The sequence below is a fragment of the Coturnix japonica genome, chromosome 8 (genome assembly GCF_001577835.2).
Source record: "Coturnix japonica isolate 7356 chromosome 8, Coturnix japonica 2.1, whole genome shotgun sequence".
Lineage (NCBI taxonomy): Eukaryota > Metazoa > Chordata > Aves > Galliformes > Phasianidae > Coturnix > Coturnix japonica.
The window spans coordinates 12,086,966-12,107,614 of record NC_029523.1 but is presented as its reverse complement, the minus strand read 5'-3'; the positions used below and the strand labels follow the sequence as shown (position 1 = coordinate 12,107,614).

The window sequence follows — 20,649 nt, the reverse complement described above, 5'->3', positions numbered from 1 at the left end:
TGGGCACAAGCATCTTCTGCAGCCAATTGAAGAGCAGTGTCATCTGGTAAGTAGATGGATCATGCGTGTCTATCATCTAAACGTGTATATGCAAATATTAATGAAACCATAAATATGTTTCTTTTTCAGATTTCTTACCTTGAATCAACATTAGGTGCACATTTAGTCAGTATTCCTAAGTTAGAAGAACAAATTGTAACTTTGGAAGCAGAAGTTTCAGCACGAGATAAAATTCTCAGGTAATAAAGGCACTTCTTAACAGTCATGAGGTCTGCTTGCCAGTTCAGTCTCCTTACCAAGGTTGTGTAATTACTGATTCTCTGTGGGTGATGTATTCTGGGGCTTCAAACTTCCATTTTGCAGCCATATGTAAGAAAAGTGAAGTGTTTATTTTGTACCTATGTCTCTTATATGGAGAATGCATGTCAAGTAGCAGGAGAACATAATAAAGGTAAAATAAACCAATTTACAATTTACGCTTAGACATGAATGTCCTTATAATGAGATCCGCTCAAGACTGATTTTTGTGCTGTGGGACTGTACATAGTTACAGATGTCTGTGTACCACGTAGAGTAAAAGATTTTTTTCTTTATGAATATATTAATCAAGACAGATGATCAAATAAAGCTAATGGGAACAGTGTCCAGAAGGTGTCAGGGAGACACAGCTGGCTGTCAGTTTATCTCAAAACTTCATGCTAATAATAGTCAAGTGATGCCTCAAAAGTCGGTTCTCACGACACAAGTAAAATACCTTAAACTTCCCAAACAGCACTAATGTGTGTGTTGTCCTGTCGTGCCTATTTTTAGAAAAACAATGATTTCACTGTTTAATGTTACACCACAAACCCAGCTGTCTGGCTTCTTGGCATCCATAGCAGCTGATGCCTGCTGGTGAGGTTTGGACAGCATTCCAGATGCTGTTTGGAACTGTTGGGAAGTTTTGAAACTACCACCCCCCTGCCCTGAAACCTGGTTTGAGAGCTGCATCATATCTCAAACATGTGCAGAAAAAAATTCCACACCTTGTCACCCCAACGTGAACACAATTCTTAACCAAAATCCTTCTATTTTTAAACTGTACTTTCTTTGCTTGCTAGAGATGCAGAAGATAAACTAGAGCAAAGTCAGAAAGCAGCAGTGGAAAGAGAAAGCATGATGCAAAGATACAAAAAGGACTGTGAAAATCTGAAAATTGAGTTAATTGAGAGAAACAAGCAAGGAAAAAGGTGACTAAGTGTTCTTAGTATTCCTAATAAACTGAATATAAAATAGTAACGCTTAAATGTTTGTTCTTCTTAGCATGTACTTTCCTTATGGAATTAAATCTTCTCTACTTTATAAATGTTACTTTAAAAAAACACTTGGGAAGGGGAGGTGTCTTTCTGTTACGACAGTGTTAGCTTTTTCTTTTTTAAGTCTGGGAAATTGCTAATAATTGCAGGTTGATAATTTACACTAAAATGTGATTTAGCTACCTATCCAGTTTATTGCCTGTATTTTCTCTTCAGAATAGAGGTAGTGCAGTGGAAAGCAGGTGTTGGTCCATAATGTATTTTTCCTGAATTATTTTTGACTTAGTCTTGCAAGGATCTGCAGTGTATGCTTTTTGTATTTCAGGTATATAATGTTGTAATGAACAGAACTAGTCAACAGTACTGAGTGCTGTATTTTTTGGGGAAGTAATAGAAACACAACTTCCACAAGAGAACTGTAGAATCATAGAATGGTTTTGGTTGGAAGTAACCTTATATATCATCTAGTTCCAACCCTCCTGCCATGGGCAGGAAGACTTAAATCAAGACCTAGACCACTAGATCAGGTTGTCTTTGTTATCTTTTATCTATCTGTGTGTTACCTACTTGTGATCCTTGTATTTTATAACTCCCCCTTCCTGGTCCCCATCTCCCTCCCTTTCGAACCTCCAAAATGAGTAATGGTGGAAGAAAGTAAGAAAGAACGATGAGGAGGAGCGAGATACATACACGATCTGAAATAGTCTTTGTTTGCTTTTTTTGAATGCTTGCTTGTGTAATACGATCCCAGTCTGTTTCTTTTACATACCAACATCATCTCTCCAATATCCCCCCAAATAATTTATCCTCTGATCTCTTCCTGTCAGAGTCAGCATAATGCCAGTTATGGGAGCTCCCTTCTGCTCTTTGAATTTTGCTTTTTTATCATGGATACTGTTTCAGTCCCTCACAGGTCTTTTACCTGGAGGTAAAGGGGGGGTAGGAGGATGACTTGAATAATGAATCTTTTCTGAAGAGCATCAGAAGTATTTATTTTTGAGTCCTTAGTATTATATTTATTGTAATACATTAAAATGACCCATAAAATGAATTCACACCATGTGGCACGCTTTCATCTGGGAGCTTAGTTAGTTAGGAGGCAAAAGGAAGTGACCTGAAGCTGTTCATTTAGTTGTTTTTTTTCCTGTTTGTTATAACTGGAGGAAGCAGTTACATCATTACTGAAATCCTGATTTTTGAAACTTGTGTGCTGCATTGCAGAGCAGAACAACAAAGAAATGAAGCTTTATTGAATGCTGAGGAGCTAACAAGAGTTTTCCAAAAGTTTAAGGAGAACATAACTGAAAGGTTTGAAAAGGTGAGATTTTATTTGTTGTTTTTTTACCACTCTTTGAGGATTTTACTTCCTTTGGTATGTTGGGCAGCAAACAGCTATGTAACTTATGGATCACTTTTTTTTTCCTTGTCAGTGGCAAAATCTTGAGAGGTGGGATGGGGTGGGCAACAGTTTGTATCAATAACTTCCCTTACCTGTTTTTAAACTCTTTGCACAATGTGGTCATGCATCCCAGAAAGTAATGTTTCTTGTCTCTTTCTAGTTGGGAATCATGCATTCTACAGGTATATAGGCTTTCTTATCAAAGTATCATCTTTATAATTTGTCCAAAGAAACATATGCTAGAGAATGGCTAAAATTAACACCCAAATTTCTATTGGTCGGACTTGTTTGCTGCTTCATATGAGGAGAAACTGCACAGGCTTGAGACCATTGCCTCTTAGGGAAAAATTTGATTTGATTTGACTTCTCTTCTTGTGGAATGAGGTTACCAATCTTAAACCAAAGTGACATAGCATTCTCTGTAATGATAGGGGAAAAAAAGGAAACTTCTCTTCCACTTTCCTTTTTCTTATGACAGTGAACAGTATGTGTGTGCTTTGCAGGAGGAAGTAAGGGAAGGAAAAAAAACCACAAAAAAATGTGATATCATTGTGTTTGTAGTAATTTTTTTTAAAAGCCTGCTGGCTATCAAAGTTCAGACTATTTTTGTAATGAAAAAAATACTTTTTAAGGTTCAAGCTGAAGGAGCACGATTAGAAAACGATATAATTAATTGTGAAAAAGAAAGAGAGAAGTTGAATGAAAAATGTGTCAGCTACAGGAAGCATCTGGACATCCAAGATGAGCAATTGAGGTAACCAAGTCTTTTTAAAAAGAAGTACGCTTATTTGTGAAGAAAGATCATGTTAAACCGTAACTGGGAAGCTGCTGCTCAGTTCACACAGTTCAAACCAAATCAGGAGGACCAGCATCGGTGAACCCTTTAGGATTTCTCCGTGTTGTTCGCAGTGATCCTAATACCAGGCAGTTAAAAAGCAAATAAATAAAAGGCATAAACCTATGGATTTTTGAGTGCTCGTCTGTAACTAATTCTTCAAAGTTCTAATCCCACACACTGCTACTCACTCTCAGTTAAAAGCATGCTTCTATGGCCTGGGAGCTTGGTATACCCTGTTCACACGCGGTTTCTGTGGGAAATGTGGGTACTCTGCCTTCTTGTATTCCTGTTCTTTTGCATTCAGTCTGGTAACATACATGCTGATGAGAAAGCACCTTAAGAGGTCATCTGCACTAATCTCCATGTGTGAGCACCTACTTGTGCATCATAGTCAGTCCCTAGTTAGAATGAAGACTTCTGTCAGCCTTCAATGAGGAGGCTGCGCTTATATCTGAGGGCTGGTTTTAATGCTGGCTGCAACTTCATTCAGTGTTTATCTTGCTAGTTTTTAGCCACTCTAATGTAATTTCCCGCTGTTGCATGCTTTCATGCTCACTGTCCATTTCTTTTCAAGACCACTTTTTTTTTTCCTTGCTAATTTGTACTGGAGTTGACACTCATCAGGACCTTTAAGATAATCCAGTTTGTTAAACCAGCAGATAGCTAAAAAAGTGAACAACTTGCAAATGGACAGAGTCCTTTCCCTTCTCATCACTAGTAATGGAGCGTATAAAGAATACTAGATAGCCCCAGTCTTAGTATATAACCCTAATTCTTCGTCATTTTAGGTATAGCTTTTCTTTATTCTGTTTTAAAATTTCCTTGGCTTTAGCACATTTAAAGCCTTAATCTATTCCTTGCCCTTGTGATGATGCTGAAACTTGTTGTTTAAGTATGAGGGGTTCTTTATTCTCTAATTTTGTTTTCTGATGGCAATATATTGTGGTCCTTATGAGAAGAGAAGGCTGAGTAAAGCAGTGAGAACTTTCTGACCTTCGGAGTCAATCCTGGACTTTGAGAGGGAGAAAACTACTTAGCAGTGTTGTTACCATGTGTTCCCCTGGTACTGCTAATGATGAAAATCCTCATCTAATTATCTGTATTGAGCTATTCCTGTTGAATAGATACACTTTTTTTAGGCAACTAAGGGAAGAGAATCACAATGCAAAAGAAGAAATCATAACTCTAGAGGCAAAGAACAGTGAAGTGATGTCAACACTGAATCGGTCTAAGCAGAAGATCCTTGAGCTTGAAAAGGAACTTAATGAAAAAAAAGGAGCACTTAAAGAGAAAAATGCTCTTGTCAGTGAAAACGCAGAGCTGAGAGCGCTGAATGCACAGCAGCAGAACAGCTTGAAATTATGCCATCAAGAAATGGAGAATTCAAGACGGAAGCTCAACTTAGTAGAAACCATCATTTCCCAGTTGTCTTCAAGTACGTCTGAAGAGGTGCAGTAACTGATGCATTATTCTGAATTATGTTTTGTATCTGAAATAATTTTAACTGATATTGTATGGAAGTCTTGAGACATTGTTGAGAAATTTTCTGAGTATATATGTGACTCATAAACTGATATGGTACTATAGTAAGTGAACAAGTCATATTGTTAGGCAATGAAAAGTTGATTTTGCTTTTCCTTTTAGTTTAAGTGGCATAACTTGAAATGTCAGCTGTCCTATTCATCCACCAAAGAAGCTGTCTCTGAATCTTGTGAATCAAATAAACCTTCAACTGTGGGCCTAAGGTATGACTTTCTGGTTGCTGAATTATGGCAAGAGTGGGCAGATACTTTGGTGGTACCAGAACTAGCCTGTACAAAGAGTTACTAAATAATTGTCTCCTTCTTTATAACAGCATTGAATTAGCAATGAAGGAAGCAGAAACTGGAAAGCCTCAAACAGACTTAACTGCCTGTAATACAGTTGAGCATTTATTAAATGATAATGAAAGACAAGAAAAAAGAGGGTTATGTGGCTTGGAAACAGAGCCTGTGAAATTGATCAAAACTCAAGAAGGTAAGTTCAACAAAGCATCTGGCAGTTCTGGCTGATTAATCTGCAGGAAAGGGATTTTGTTTTCGGTGGAGTTCAAACTGTTTTTTACTGCGTGTATAGTTTTTTTAATGTCTTTTTGTCAACAGATGTATTTCAGTTGAATAGGGAGCACTTTATCATCTGTAGGTTCTGTAAACTGTCAGATTCCCTAGGCACAATATTTTTTTATATAGTTGTGTTCTGCAACATTATACAAGGTACAAGTTGTGTTGAAATGGAGCCACATACGTTTTCTTTTCACAGGTTATGCTAATGTCTCCATGTTTTCTTTGATCTATCCGTGTCTTGTTGCTAGAGAACTTCTCCAGTTGCCTCTGCAGTTTGTTAGAGCAAAATGAAATGACTTTAGGACAGATATGTAATGACTCTTTGTTTGCTTTTTTTGTTCATTTTCCTATGAGACAGAACTTGTAGTTACAGTATAGATAAAAAATAAGTGTTCTTGTTTCTGAATATTATGTGTTAATTCAATATTCTATCATTAAATTGTCCTCTTTGGAATGTATCATTAATTGCTTCAGTGCTTGTTTACATGTTCTTTTTTCTTATTAAAAAAAGCTTATATGTGTTTATTTTTTTACTTTGAGAGAGGAGATGTCAACAGTTGGAACTTGTGAGCAAACAATTTGAAAAGGAGAGACAAAGATTCAAGAAAGAGATGGAAAGATTACGTATTAAACTGGCAAAACTAGATAATGAGAATTTGTCTTTGAAGACCAGCATGGCTCAGAGAACCACTCAGTTTCAAAGCCTTCAGGAAGAGCTATCGGCGAAGACTTTGAGAACTAACACCTTACAGCAAGAAGTAAGTTTCTAATAGAAAGGAAAAAGTGTCAGGCTTTGCGTCATTAGAGAGAGTGAAGATAATTGCTGTGGAGAAAATGCAATTGTCGTTCTACTTTTAAAATTTGCCTCATTTAGAAAAACTTAAAGATGAGGAAATTTTAACAGACAGCAGGGAAAAATTAAGATAGAAGCTGCAATTGGTCTGTTTTCAGAAATATCTAGTTTTTAATTTGATGCTCTTTGTGGGCTTTACTTCTGTTTTGCTTTGTTAAATGAAAAATATGCATGGTCTTGTTATTTTGTTATGACCAAATTAACGTGGAGTCTTAAACAGATGTTTGGAGAACAGTTACGAGTATTTTTTCTCACTAAGTGTCAATACGCTTTCCAGAGATTATCATTATTATTGTGAGGAAAGAAATTTACCTTCAGCTTGCTCTTCTCTGATTTAATAAGTTAAAGTTTTAATATTTGCATTCTGATAACAATGTGTTAGTTACAGCATAATTTTATTTGCCATATTTCCTAATGATGACTATATATATTATAAAATGCTGTTAATAATTATTGTGTATGTTACTGATAAAATAATCATGGATTGGAGAAATTTGAGGTAACTTGTCCTGAATTCTACAATGATTAATGAAGACTAGAGCATATGAAAATAAATGAATGATGCCTAAAATTCAGTAAGGAATAAAAGCAGCTAAAACAGAATCTCATATAAGAAAGCCTAGGAAGATACTTGACTTAACCAGTAACGTCTTAATGTTTGTTTCTTTGGGTTCTTTTTCTTCTTTTTTTTTTTTGCCTTATTTAATTTCAGATAACAAAGAAATCTTCTCAGCTTTCTGCACTGAAGAAACAATTGGAAGAAAAGGCTGTTGCTTATTCTGCTGCTGCTGCACGAAGTACTGAGTTGGAACAGGAACTCGTGGTATGACATATTCAGTGAAAAACTACATTCATGTTCTCAGGGAGTCTTTATGAAATTATTAAGTTAAGAGGTAGCAAAAATGGATTCAAAGTGTTATCTGAAATGTTGGACAAGTCACTTTCATTTTCGGCTGTTGTTCTTAAATTGTGAATTCTTAAGAAATGTGCATAGACCTGTGAATGGGAACTTGTGAAGAACGTACTCTGAAACTCAGAGTGCTGTCCCTTCCAATGCTGGTCTTGTCATATAAACTTGTTTGATTTTTGGGAAGAGGTGCTAAGGTTATTAATGAAGCAAACAACTTTCAGATGGAAACCTGTAATTTAAAGGATTCCATACAGCCATTTAAAAATACCATTTATTTTTGTTAGGTGTTTTTTCTTCCTTTTATGTTCTCATAGTCTATCTTAGCGTGCATCCTGTCTGTGTAGAGGCAGCACTGGGTGGCATTCTGTGTCTTCACTGAAGGTGTGACATTCTTTGAGAGGAACCATGTAGTATATAACTTATCATTTTCTAGGTATTTATTAATGAAATCTAGGAAGTTGATTATCTAATAATACCTACTGAATATCAGAAGTAAACATTTTTATTAAGTCCTTGCTGTTGTCATTTCCTAGGGAAAAAACAAACGTATTAGTGAGTTGGAAACATCTGTCAGTGAAGAGCACAAGCAGCTAACTTCTGCTTTTGAAAAAGCAAAATTGAGTCATCTTGAGCAACGCAGAGAGATGGAGAAACAGATAGAACTAGTAAGGCCTTATTTGTATGCTAACACGTACGTGTGATATGGGTGGCAACTTTTTCTCATGATAATTTCTTCTTTTATTTAGTAGTTCTGATGCAGATACATGATGAAAAAATGTTTATGATTTCTCCCTACATTTCTGGGTTTTAGTTCATTTCCCATCTAACACTGCACAGTGTCATGATTTCCATTTGGGTATGGATATCCTCTTTTCTGCTCAATTGAAGAAAAACACAGGCTTAAAAAGAATGCTGTGGCTCTTTGCTCCAAACTCCTAGCACAAAAAAAGTAAAATTTTAACTTCTAACCATACTCTTATTTACATTGTGAACACGTGTGTTCAGGGAGAGCTGTCAGGATTTTTTCATTCTTTATGGAATAATTCACGTGTTTCGTGCCATTAGAAATACAGCTTTGGCAATTTCTAACTGTTAAATTCTAGCTGTTAAATAAGTTGGTTATTTTTAGTGAAGATGTATGTATGTCTTAGTGCCTTAGCTGATGACAGGCTATTATACTTTACCTTTCCTCATTGTCTTGCTTCTCTTTTTGCTTTTAACTATTAAGGATTTGGGATTTCTTGATATTTTTTATACTGTGCAATACTGCTTATGGCAGAAACCTACTTCTCATTTTTATGGTGGGTGAATAGAATTGAACAATATGTTTAGATGTGTAAGCTCTCTGAAACTGTTTATTAAAATAGTAAACTCTAAATTACTTATGGGCAGCTTCAGACACAGCTAGATAAGAAACATCAACAATCTGTAGAACAAGCAACAACAATATCTGTTTTGCAACAAGATATCATACATAAACAGCATCGCATTGAATCACTGGATGGGCTACTGATGGAGAGCAGAGAGGTAAGGTTGGCTTTTGACTTAAGTTCAGATCTGTCTAGTGACTAATGGTGAAAAGCACAGAAAAACTGAGAAAATGAAAAGATGACATGTATATGTTTTGTAATTCTTGTTTAACTCACTGACTGAATCTGTTGTACTGTTTACTATCTCACTGTCCCATTTATACTTCTGGTTTGCTCCAGTAATCAAAGAAAAGAGATCTGGATAAAGATCTGTTGTATCTATTCCAGATGAGGTCAACAGACAAGAACACTATGCTAGGCAATCCATGTTCCTTTAAATAACTAATTTTGCTGCTGAATATGAAGGGATGCCTCTTAGGAACCACATTCACACAAATAGAATATGCAAGCTGTATATTTAAGTACACTGTTATTCTTTTTCACCTGTGTGATTCTTGCTTGCTAAGATTTTATCATTGCCACTGTATTTACTTTTTTCTCTTGGGTGGGGTGGGAAATCTACAAACAGGAAATGAAGAAGCAAGATCTCAAGAAAGATGAGAGACTGAAGATACTGGAGAGTCAGCTAAATGAGCAAACAATCAAAGTTAGTAAACTCTTCATAATTTTCAGTTCACAGTCTCAAAGTTTTGCAATTATGAGTTTTTTTTTAATTCTTACTTTCTGTGGACAGGCTGTGTTTAGGTTTTACAGAAATATCCCTCACACATACATCAGAAACCTGAAGTCTTCTCAGCATCTTTTCCTTGTTTTTTATTAAAAGTTTTGGTGAAACCTGCCCTTAGAGATTATACAATGCATAATTGCTTTATGAAATGACTGCAGTTATAAATAAGAGATTTGTACTTGTACTTCCAGAGAAAAAAGTTGTCTAACAAAGAATACTGTGTAGGTTTTTACTCCAGTTGATATGTTCTAGGCATGCAATGATGATACTAGTTACCTTTTTATAGCCACCTGTACCTCTTATTAGTGTTGGCTTGATATCTTCCTTGCAGTACTTACAACAGTAGTGTTATTAAACTTTATCATGTGGTGATTTAAAACCATCGGGTTTTATATGATATTAAATTCTCAGGATATCCACCAGGAGTAGGTACTATGGATTTAACTGGTAGTATGTACTTCCTGAATTTGTGCCAGTTTTCTGTTCGAGTATCTTTCTAGTACTTGGGTTGTTTTCTAGATACTTACAATTAGGATCTGTAATTGCTTCTTTTCAAAAAGCTCTTCATTTTGGTGAAGAGGGAGGTAGACAATCCAATATCATTTAAGAAATGAGTAGCACTGAAAGCGTTGTACATAAGCATGCCAACTTAATTCATGTTGATGAAGTTTCTCAGCATTGAAATCAAATAGTTAAGAGGTGATAAATTACTATTCCCAATGATCCCTGGAGGTTTGTTCTTTATAAACTTGAGCAGATAACAGCTAAAAAGTATTTGTAGGGCATAATTAAAACCCATATTACTAATACAATACCAAAATATATTAGAAGTGTTGATATTGCTACTATGAAATACCGTGTTATCTGTTTTGCGACTCTTCCTCTCCGTTTTGATGGAACTTGGGCATTGTCTCTCAGGTCAGAAAACAAACAAAAGCTCCAGTTGCTTTTTGAGATATATTATGATATGAATTCTCTTTTTGGCTTCTGACAACTCAAGTGATATTTTCAAATTTATTTATTGAATTCTGTGTGTAAATCTTAATTTGTAATAAAGTCTTACGATTTGATATTTTAAATAAGTTCATTTGTAAATTGTGGCTACTGATAAATACTGGAGTATGTTTTTATAACCAGTCTTACTTAATACAAGCAACCTAAAACATTGTAATTTAATTTCACAAATGTTCATTTCTGCTTATAATCTGAGTTCTTTGCTTTTTTTCTTTTGTGCCTTTTTATTTTATTCTTCATATTAAAATGTGGCTTCTCAGACATTTTGCACAAAGATAATTTAAACATTTTTAGGCCATTAGCTAGTTGACAAAAAGAATGTGAACTTAAAGTACTCTGTGACATTCAACTAGGTGAAACAACTTGAGTCAGCACTAGATGTATGTAAGGAAGAACTTGCACTGTATTTGAGTCAGACAGAAGAAAATAAGGAGATGTTTCAAAATCAGCTCAAGAAGAAGTCTGAAGAGGTAAAGGCTCATTTTGGCAACTTTCCTGTATTACAGAAAAAGCTGTTGTTCTGATTGCTTTAACCTGAAATCTTGTAAAATGTGAAACAAAACCTCTAGTGTGAGTTATGACTGTGAATTAGGCTGGGAGGAAATACTATACGTTTTGTGATTATCAAGGGGAAAAGTGTAACTAAGAAACATTGGATAAACTTAAGGAAACACTGAGAGAATGAATTTGTCGAAAGAGGTAACAAAATCAAGATTAAATGGAAGAAATCTTTGCCTTAAAAATGAAGGGCATGCTGTTGCATATAAACATAAATTTACATATTTGATTTGTGTTGCGAGTATTTTAGTGGGGAGGATGTCTGAGCGTAATCAGTTAAAACATTCACATGAGGTTTTTGTCTGTAGTTCCCTCTCCCTTCTACCCTTTTCCTCCCTAGTCAATACTGCCCTAATTAATGAGCGACAGGCATTAGTCAAATGGAGTTTACAAGAATAACTGTAAATGTATTTTCAGGTTTGTTATTTACAAAAAGAAATAAAACTAAAAGGTCGTAATCTTCAGGACACAAGTGAACAGAATATTCTCCTGCAACAAACTTTGCATCATCAGCAGCAAATGTTGCAGCAAGAAACTATTAGAACTGGGGAACTGGAAGATAATCAAACTAAGCTTGAAGAACAGGTATAGTACGGTTGGAAGTCTGCATAGGGACAATTGTTTTAATTCTTTAATATGCATTTTTGTAATACCTTTAGAATCTGAATACTCATAATTGATTTGATTTTCATTATTTTAGGTGTATCTAAAAGGGATTAACAGTTTGCTTTGTGTTAAAGCAAGTTCTGTGTTATTAAAAACTCTAGCCATACTGTGGCTTAGTGCTTCTTAAATTAGGCCATAGACTTTAGCTTAGGATAAGTGTATTGAAACTCAAGATAAATCTAGTTATATTTACTCAAAACCATTTGTCTTTCAGATGTGACTGCAAAGTCCTAGCCTTAAACTATATGCAATTTGAGACTGTATAGATAACCTTTTTGTTAAGTGTCAATGTGTGTTATGACACAAGGATATATTTTTCTATGCTGTGTAACTTTAAAAGTACTTTTTGTTTGTTTTTAAATACAATTTTAAATAGGTATCTACTTTAGAACAAGAACTTCAGAAACAGAAAGTATATGCAGAAGATGAGTTGAAAAAGGTAGAGGAGAAACTCTACCTAGCTTGCCAGGAAGCAGATTTAAACAGACAAAAGGTGGATGAACTTAATAGCATAATCCGGTAGGTTTTGAATATCTGAGAGGAATATTCTGAGTATTAAATATAAAGAAGAAAGATTGCACTCTGAAGTGTTTGGCTGTGTAGTTTGATCATTCACTGTTTGTCTGAGCAATGGACTGGAAGTCAGATGGAAAGTTTCTAACTAGCAGCAGTACAAGGTTCTGTAACAGTCTTTGGATGGAATTGATTTTTGTCCGGGCTATCTATCTAGCCTAAAAATGGTGTCATAATATAAGTTAATTCATAAATATACCAAATTGCTTGTAATTCATGGAGGCCTTGGTAAGTTTAAAGTAATGCATTGGTTTTATTGCAGAAAAAGCCTTCTTGGCTTTTTTTTTTTTAATGCTGATGCCGTCAGGTCTGTTATTTGCATTAATTGATGGGAATGATAATATCTCAGTAGGATCTTTCCATAACCAACTTTGTTTAATTTTACTGCTTCAAATGACATTGACAGGATCCGTAGCATATCTGTGGCATATTTGTTAACAGAATTCCATGGATTCCTCAGTATTCACTGTTCATGAAAGTATTTGTCTTTTCAGAGCCCAAGGGTAAAGATGTGTTGCTTTTGTTGTTACAAGGTTAATTCTGTTCTGGCTGCATCTTTTGTTTAGACAAAAAACACTGGAGGTGGATGAGTATAAGAATGAACTTACTGTTATGGATAAAGAAGTGGTGCAATTGAAACGAGACATTGATGACAAAACATTGCAAATAAGTCATTTGGACATCACTTTGAAGGAAGCACGATCAGAGCTCAGTGAAAAGACAAGTGAAGGTAAGTCAGGTGTTACGTTTTTCAGGCTTCCTTTAATTGTGCTGTTTTGCAGTGTATTAAGTTTGATGTTTCTCCATTTTACATATTATCAAGCACAGAAGAGTCAGACTGTGGTAGTTCTGTCAATTTTTAATATTCTCATTTTTTATGTTGTCAATTCCATTAAAAGACAAACAAAATCCCATTGGCTTATTTTCAAGTGATATCTGCAGAGCCTTATTGTTGTGGGGATGTACCTTTACCCTAAAGGAGATTGCACTCAGATAATGGTAACACAGATTCTTAATGTGGTAATCAAATGTGAAGCACAGTTATTACAAAGGTATATGCTTTTCATGAAAATTCATCTCTTAAATTTATCTCTTGTTTAAAAAATAAACAAAAATAATGGGAAAGCTTATGGGAATAACAAACTTGCAAGCCATCTTTCCCCTATTTAATTTTACCATTCTTTTCAACTGGAAGCCTACTAACAATTCTGTTTGTGTTTTGTTGGAATTTTTTTGAAGTGCTGTGCGTTAAGTTGCTATGTTGTATATTTTACGATTTAGAGTGTATTTTCCTTGTTTTAGATATATACTCAAATTTCAGATCAATCATGGGTTGTGATCTTGATTTTTAAAAAAGAAAACAAACATCAAGGCTTACATGGCCATATACTCATGGCAGCTAACTTCAGAAGTCACCATTTTTCTGGATTTTACTATGAAAACAGTGATACTGAAAACTGATAGAGGCTGCCAGTGCTAATAGGCAGTGATGTTGTATAAAGAGTTTTGACTCATGATTAAACATTTTGTGATTTGTTTTGTGTGTGTTAAATAGTGACTGTTTTAGAAGATAAACTGCTTCAAAGTGAGACTTGCCACAGAGAAGCATTGCAGAAAATAGTGGAACTAGAATCTGCGTTGCAAAATGCCCATGGAGAATTAAAAGTCATTTCACTGCAGCTTCACGGATTGCAAGATGCGTTACAGAATGCACAGCTGTCTCTGGAAGAGAAGCAGGTTGCTGTCATTAATCTAACAGCTGAGCTCAGGTAAGTTAGTATCAATTTTATCATGGAAAATTTAGTGCTTGGATGCTCTTAATTCTTAACAGCTGTCTATAATCTAGGTGATTTGTAGTGTGCTTGTGGTGGTGAAGGTGGTGACGCACTGAACAGGTTGCCCAAGGAGGCTGTGGATGCCCCATCCCTGCAGGCATTCAAGGCCAGGCTGGATGTGGCTCTGGGCAGCCTTGTCTGTTGGCTGGTGACCCTGCACATAGCAGGGGGGTTGAAACTACATGATCATTATGGTCCTTTTCAACCCAGGCTGTTATATGTTTCTGTTCTGTGATTCCATGGAGCTGCCCAGTTTCCATGGAAAGTTTCCTTTCTGACCCTAAATTGTTTTTAACAGCATTAATGAAATGTTGTTTTTGTAATCACTTAAAAACTTGAAATTGTGCAGGTATTTCCAAAAGGGAAATAGCACAGTTATTCCATTTGAGTTTGCTTTTTTAGTAAATTACTTGAGTCACGTTGTAGGGATACTTGGATTTAAGTACTAGATGTGATTGTTTTCAAGTTGGATACTTGAAGCTGAGTAAATGACATACATGGATTTCAGGTATTGCAAAGGAGAAATTGAAGACAAAAAACAAGAGCTGCTTGACATGGACCAAGCATTGAAAGAAAGGAATTGGGAACTGAAACAAAGAGCAGCACAGGTCAGATAACTTTAAGTATATTACTCAAAATTGTTATATATTAAAAAACTGCTAGATTTAATTGCATTACCACATCATTCCAGAGTATGTTGTTAATTTAGCCACAGCATCAACCTGAAAACTGGCTGTATGTTCCTGAAGCCTCATGGCAACTGGGAAGATCAAACTGCATCTTCCCTGAGGATACACAGGCTGTTAGTATTGTAAATCCATCCGATAATTCTGATAGTAATAACAGTGCAGGACATGGGTTGTCATCTTGATGTTTGATAAAAGAGAGAAAAGTCTGCACTGAGATGCAATTGGAGATCTTAGATTAATTTCCTTATTTGTACTGAAGTACATTTCTTTACATATAAAGTAACCTCTGAATATGACGTGGCATCTTGACTGAGAAGACATTTTTGTAGCTGACATGAAGTGTTTTCAGTCTTTTCCTTTTTTCCTTTTTTATATCTAGATTACACAGTTGGATATGACAGTTCGTGAACATAAGGAAGAAATGGAACAACAAATAATTCGTTTAGAGTGCAATTTAGAGAAATCAGAGTTAGAAGTTAAGGAATGTAACAAACAGGTAAATCTTGCTTCAGAACACTTTACCTAATAAATGACAGTTGATTGCATAAGAATATCTGGTCCTGGGACACAAGCTGGCCAGGTTTAACTGAGAAGAGAATAACTGATGTTATATTTTAGGGAAAGGAAGGATACTGTGATACTGTATCAGCAAAAATATTTTATATTAGTCAATTTTATTAGATTTACTTTTGTCAATTGTATTAGAGAGTTCCTAGTATTAAAATAAAAATTTATTTCTACTTAATATGATTAATACTTAATACTTTCCCAAACTGCTCACTGAATATAGAAAAACACTGGCAAAATGAATCAGAAATCAAAAAAGAACGCAAAGTCAGCATTACTGCAGGAGTGGAAGGTTTCTTAAATTGGTCTGTGTTTAGTAAAATATCTGTTCTAATGCAATTGAATTTTCTGTTCAGATTGAGAGCTTAGAGAGGAAACTCCAGCATTCTAAGGAGGAACTTCATGAAAAAGAATTTGAACTGCTCCAGAGAGATCAAGAAATAAATCAGCTTAAGAAGAAAATGGAAAGACAACAGCAGAGCCTAGAAGCTCTTGAAAAGGTAAAATGTTTCTTGGATTTCAGCCTGTCTTTCCCCTTGCTGTTATTCCCAGTGCATTGCACAATTCTTAGTACTGTTTCCTGTGTGAAGGTTGAACAGCATTCTTCATAAACAAAATGGCTGTAAACCCTGTGAAACCCTCTTAAATTTGTAGTAAGAATTCACTTAAAATATTTTATCAATTTTTTATTCCCATTACTGTAATTGCCTACAAAGAACTGTACAGTGTCTTTTAATCAAGTGTCATGCAATTTTATTGTATATCCTGGTGTTTACAGGGTCTCAATTCTCTAGCCAGTTTAATGATTTTAAAAAGACAAATTTAATGGCATACTGTTACTTATTTGTGTTCTGGTTATGGAGCTGTTCTCCCTTGAAATGATATAAAAAATTACCAATATGATGAGAGTTTCGTGTTTTGTGTTTTTTGTTGTTGCTGTTGCTTTTCCTGTCAGGAAGAGAAGAATGAATGTAAATAGTTTGGTGTTTATGATCTTTGAGGTCTGATGTTATTTACCTGTTACAGACAGTGAAGAACCAGGAGAATTGCATTGGAGACCAGTACAGGGAAACATTAGATTTGGGTCAGCAATTGAAACTAGCACAAGAACAGCTGCAGCACACGCACACAGAGCTGCTGGAGGCTCGTCAAATGCTAGTGCAGTCCCAAAGAGAAGCAGACAAACTCGCGTGTGAATTAGAAGAAGTAAACTATCTGTCCCAAGAGAAGGTGATTTCACATTTCAGTTCAGAATTGAAATTTGTTGTGTATGTTCAGTATTAATATAACTAATAATTGGTGTGTACTTTTTAAAAGATGCATTTTACTTTAGTGCTTGAAGTTTATAACACATATCGTAGTACTGTTTGACAGTGGAATGTCTGAGCTTTATTTTCCCTTGCCATTTCACAGTAAGTAGCAGCTCTTTTGTGAGGAGAGAAAATTTCAAAATCTCTTCTGGGTCACTGTGTAATGACAGACAAGGGAAATGCCCAGATTTAAAAGCGCAGTTGCTCTGTTTTTTATTTCTTAGTAGAGTTAACCAAGCTGTTAACTTAAAGGTGATATTTCCTTTGATTTATGGAGCAGAAATGGAAAATAGTTGCTATATTTCCATGGCTAAGTATCTTCAGGGAACCTGTTCTTAATCAGAACTCACAAAACAGGTATCTGTCTTGTCTTACCTCTTTTGAATGCACAAGTCGTACCCAGCTGCTGTTCGTGTTCACTGAAGATGGATACTTATCTTTTATTTCCAGTTATAAAAAAAAAAAAAAATAGAGTCAGACAGCACTCTAGGTTAGGAGGGAAAATTCATTTGCAAAAAATGCAGTTTTATTTTTGCAAATGTTGAATATCTAGAAATATATTGCTGCAGCTGTGCAGTCCTGTGTAAGCTTTGGACGTGTTCTCATAAAAGGTAGTTGTGGGTGGTTGTTTTTGTTTGTCTAAAAAGTACAAGAAAACAACTTAATTACCGTCTATTTCCTGTTTGGGTTACTCCTAGGAAATACTTTAGGTTATGTAGTTTCCTGCTTGAATGTGTAACCAAATTAATGACAAGCAAAAGCCCCCCTATTTAAAGGACTCTACCACAGTTACTCAGTAACCTTATATTTAGCCTGAGGCCCTGTTCCGCTGCTGATGCCATATGAACAAACAGAAGAAATGGATAACCTTGTCATGCTTCTTTGCATTAAACAGAGAGACTCTGATTCACTTATCATCTGTAATTTTTCAAGAGTAAATAGAGTGTTACATTTACAGTGCTCTTCAGATACAGGCATGATCCATACGATGTCTTTCTGTCCTTCAGGAATCTCGTGCAAACCGTCTGGCAGAAGAACTGGGTGCTGCCAAAGCTCGTGAAGCTCAACTAGAACTACAAATGCAATCTGAGATAAACAAGCTTTTTGCAGAAATAAGATCATTAAAAGATGCTTGTCAGATAAAGGTATACATCAGAACTGAAACAGCCCCTGCTGTTTCAATTATTTTATTTGTATATTTCTTTTCCTAGAATAAGACATCTGAGAAGACATGTGTGAAGTCACTTAAGGCATCTGATGACTGTGGGAAGGTGGGGGGGAGAAGAGGAGGGTGGTTTGCTGTGTCCTAGCTGAATGGGAAAGTTCTTTAACTGCAGATTAAAGCAGTGTCAGCTCTTCCATGTTAACTTCTGTTAAGGAGATGACATAGGATAGTCAAGGTCTGGATAAGAAAAGGACAGTACCTGCTTCTGTCTTTTCTTAAGCTTTTTTTCTGTACCTTGCTAGGGTTGCTTTCTATCTTGGTTCACGCTTGTCCTTTCAAGATTCATAAAATAGCAAGGTCACACATTTCTTCAGTTGAAGTTTTATTCTTTGCTTTTATCTGTGGTGAAGATCTTCTTAAAATAAAGTATTCTCGGAAGTTGAAGTTACTTTCCTTATTTAAAAGATAAAAAAAATGAGACTTAATTTACAATGGCAGAGCACTCTTACAGCAAATTAATCTTCTATGGTCAAAGTTCCTTACTGAAATGAGAAATAAAATTTAATTAGTAAATGAGAAATATAATTTTATTAGTAATACCAAGAGATAAAAAAAAACAAAACAAAACAAACAAACAAAAAAAAAAAAACAAAAAAAAAAACCCACTTGTATGTTTTCCTAAATCAATATTTAATTTTTACAATGGTTTTCTCATATTTCTTGAACTTGAGAAGCTTGCTCATGAGAAAGACCAAGCAAAAAGACAGGTATCAACAGAACACCAGAAATCTGGTTCTTACCATCTGAGTGAACAGTTGCAGCGGGTGAAGACAGAGTTAGAAGAGGCTCAAGATAATGTCACTAATCTGCAGCTACAGCTTCAGGTGAGAGATGAAGTGGTGCGTGCTGCAAGTGAAACATTGCTTGTTAAGGTAAGTTGACTTACAGACTTGTTATACATAAAACATCTAAGGCAAGTTCTGCACACAAAAACAGGATCTTTTACCAAGAGAACTGAGTAAAGTGATTGTAGTTATCCAGTTCTATTTTTATATTTTAGTTTGTTTTAAGTAGTAATGGAAGAAAGAGAAATAACTACAATACATGTAAGCTTAGCTCCTGACAGTCAATAAGTGTTCATCTTAGCCAACCTCAGAGATATATGATAGAGGGTTTTTTGTTTCCTGTGTGAAAAACACTGAACGACTACAGGATGATTCTATTTCATCTAAGACTTGGGCATGTCACTTCAGTCCCAGTGTGTACAGTGTGCATCAATGTGTTTTATAGCTTATTGTTTAAAAAACTGTATTTTTTTTTGGAGAAAAAAAAAAAGGCGGCTGCATGTTTGTGATTCTAAAATGCAGGAAGCAATGAGAAAGGTGAGATATATCTAATCTGTAGTATAAAAATAACTACAAGTTAGCATAACAGTCCTTTATTTATTAGCTATAAGCTTATTAAGTGCTACTTGAATATGTGTGTGCTCTGTTTAAAGCATTCCCTTTAAAGTCTAAAATCTAGCTAATATTCAGTAGATTCAGCGTAATGGTTTTTGTATGCATGATTAACAGGAACCATATTATAATGTGATGTTACCAAATATTAGGGTGATCAATACAGTACACAGTACTGACTACTGTAAATGCTATGGATTATATACTGGAGGGATTGTTCTGTTGATCACCTCAGGCTCCTTTTGTTCTACTTTTTTTAATAAATCAACTGCCAAATAATTAAGCTTAGAATGCAAACATGTTTTAAAGGTGGAAAAAAGCCAAACCCTTAGGAGTTAACAAAACAACAAAAAAATTCACCATGTAATAGACCACATTTAGTGGAGCCATAGAATATCCCAAGTTGGAAGGGACCCATAACGTTCATCAAGTCCAACTCCTAATTTATTTATTGTATTTATTTCTGTTTACTTCATAAGATCCAGAGTACTCATGAACCAGGTAAAATTTTATTAATCTATAGTTTAGAAATTAGAGGCTCTTCCTCTCACATGGCAGAAATACTTCAATACTGTTGATACAGGTTTTGCAAGAACTTTCTCTGTTTTCAGAAACTTACTAATAACTTATCAGTCTAGTTCACAGTGAAACTTTAAGCCTTATGTAAAGGACTGGACTCCTTGAAATTGTACGAAATGTTGTACGATTTATTTTTGTGTTAATATTTCTTTTCAAAATATGCTTGTAATAATTTCCTACTTAACTCCCAGCACTTAATATACTTTGAAGTATTTGTGAGCAGAGTTCATTTTGAAAGGAAATTCTGTTGACAGAACAGTGAGGAGGTGCATTCATAATTTCAGTCTAGGAGGCAGAATTTCAGAAAGAAGACTTGAGACCTGCAGGTAGTTGGCTTAATTTCTTAAAAGTAACATTCAAAATGAAAAGCAGAATCTTAGTGCAAAAAGATGTAGATATGGCAAACTAATCACAAGAATTTTAAAGAGGCTCTGATCACAGTTCTTTTGTTCTAGGTTAGAGAATTGTGAAGGAAGAAACATCGGCTGTTGGACAACACGAACTCTTGAATGCTGTTGCTGGCAACACAATAGTGTATTCTAAGAAGAAATTTTAATCTAATACAATGAATGTTGTTGTGCTGGTGCTAAATCCATTATTAATTTTCCAACCATTTTCGTGATTATTGTCTTAATATATTCACTTATTTTATTTTTCAGAAATAAAATTTATTTTTTAAGTA

The 20,649-nt window shown here is 35.1% G+C and overlaps 1 protein-coding gene across 8 annotated transcripts in view; it reads left to right on the top strand.

Moving 5' to 3' along the window:
- The window catches only part of CCDC18 (coiled-coil domain containing 18), a 22,569-nt gene extending 1,920 nt beyond the window's left edge, over window positions 1-20,649 (top strand). For 4 of the 8 annotated variants that reach the window (XM_015869934.1, XM_032446113.1, XM_015869940.2 and 1 more), the window contains exons 5-28: window positions 130-239; window positions 1,101-1,229; window positions 2,517-2,613; window positions 3,327-3,448; window positions 4,672-4,981; window positions 5,177-5,277; window positions 5,388-5,548; window positions 6,175-6,392; window positions 7,200-7,310; window positions 7,931-8,062; window positions 8,790-8,924; window positions 9,396-9,473; window positions 10,922-11,038; window positions 11,544-11,711; window positions 12,169-12,311; window positions 12,932-13,095; window positions 13,921-14,134; window positions 14,709-14,808; window positions 15,269-15,385; window positions 15,813-15,956; window positions 16,483-16,686; window positions 17,774-17,911; window positions 18,666-18,863; window positions 20,222-20,649. In XM_015869934.1, the coding sequence (XP_015725420.1) occupies window positions 130-239; window positions 1,101-1,229; window positions 2,517-2,613; window positions 3,327-3,448; window positions 4,672-4,981; window positions 5,177-5,277; window positions 5,388-5,548; window positions 6,175-6,392; window positions 7,200-7,310; window positions 7,931-8,062; window positions 8,790-8,924; window positions 9,396-9,473; window positions 10,922-11,038; window positions 11,544-11,711; window positions 12,169-12,311; window positions 12,932-13,095; window positions 13,921-14,134; window positions 14,709-14,808; window positions 15,269-15,385; window positions 15,813-15,956; window positions 16,483-16,686; window positions 17,774-17,911; window positions 18,666-18,863; window positions 20,222-20,245 (3,435 nt within the window). In that variant the 3' untranslated portion in view covers window positions 20,246-20,649. The remainder of the gene's footprint in view (window positions 1-129; window positions 240-1,100; window positions 1,230-2,516; window positions 2,614-3,326; window positions 3,449-4,671; window positions 4,982-5,176; window positions 5,278-5,387; window positions 5,549-6,174; window positions 6,393-7,199; window positions 7,311-7,930; window positions 8,063-8,789; window positions 8,925-9,395; window positions 9,474-10,921; window positions 11,039-11,543; window positions 11,712-12,168; window positions 12,312-12,931; window positions 13,096-13,920; window positions 14,135-14,708; window positions 14,809-15,268; window positions 15,386-15,812; window positions 15,957-16,482; window positions 16,687-17,773; window positions 17,912-18,665; window positions 18,864-20,221) is intronic. The other 4 variants (XM_032446114.1, XM_032446112.1, XM_032446115.1 and 1 more) reach the window with 4 other exon arrangements.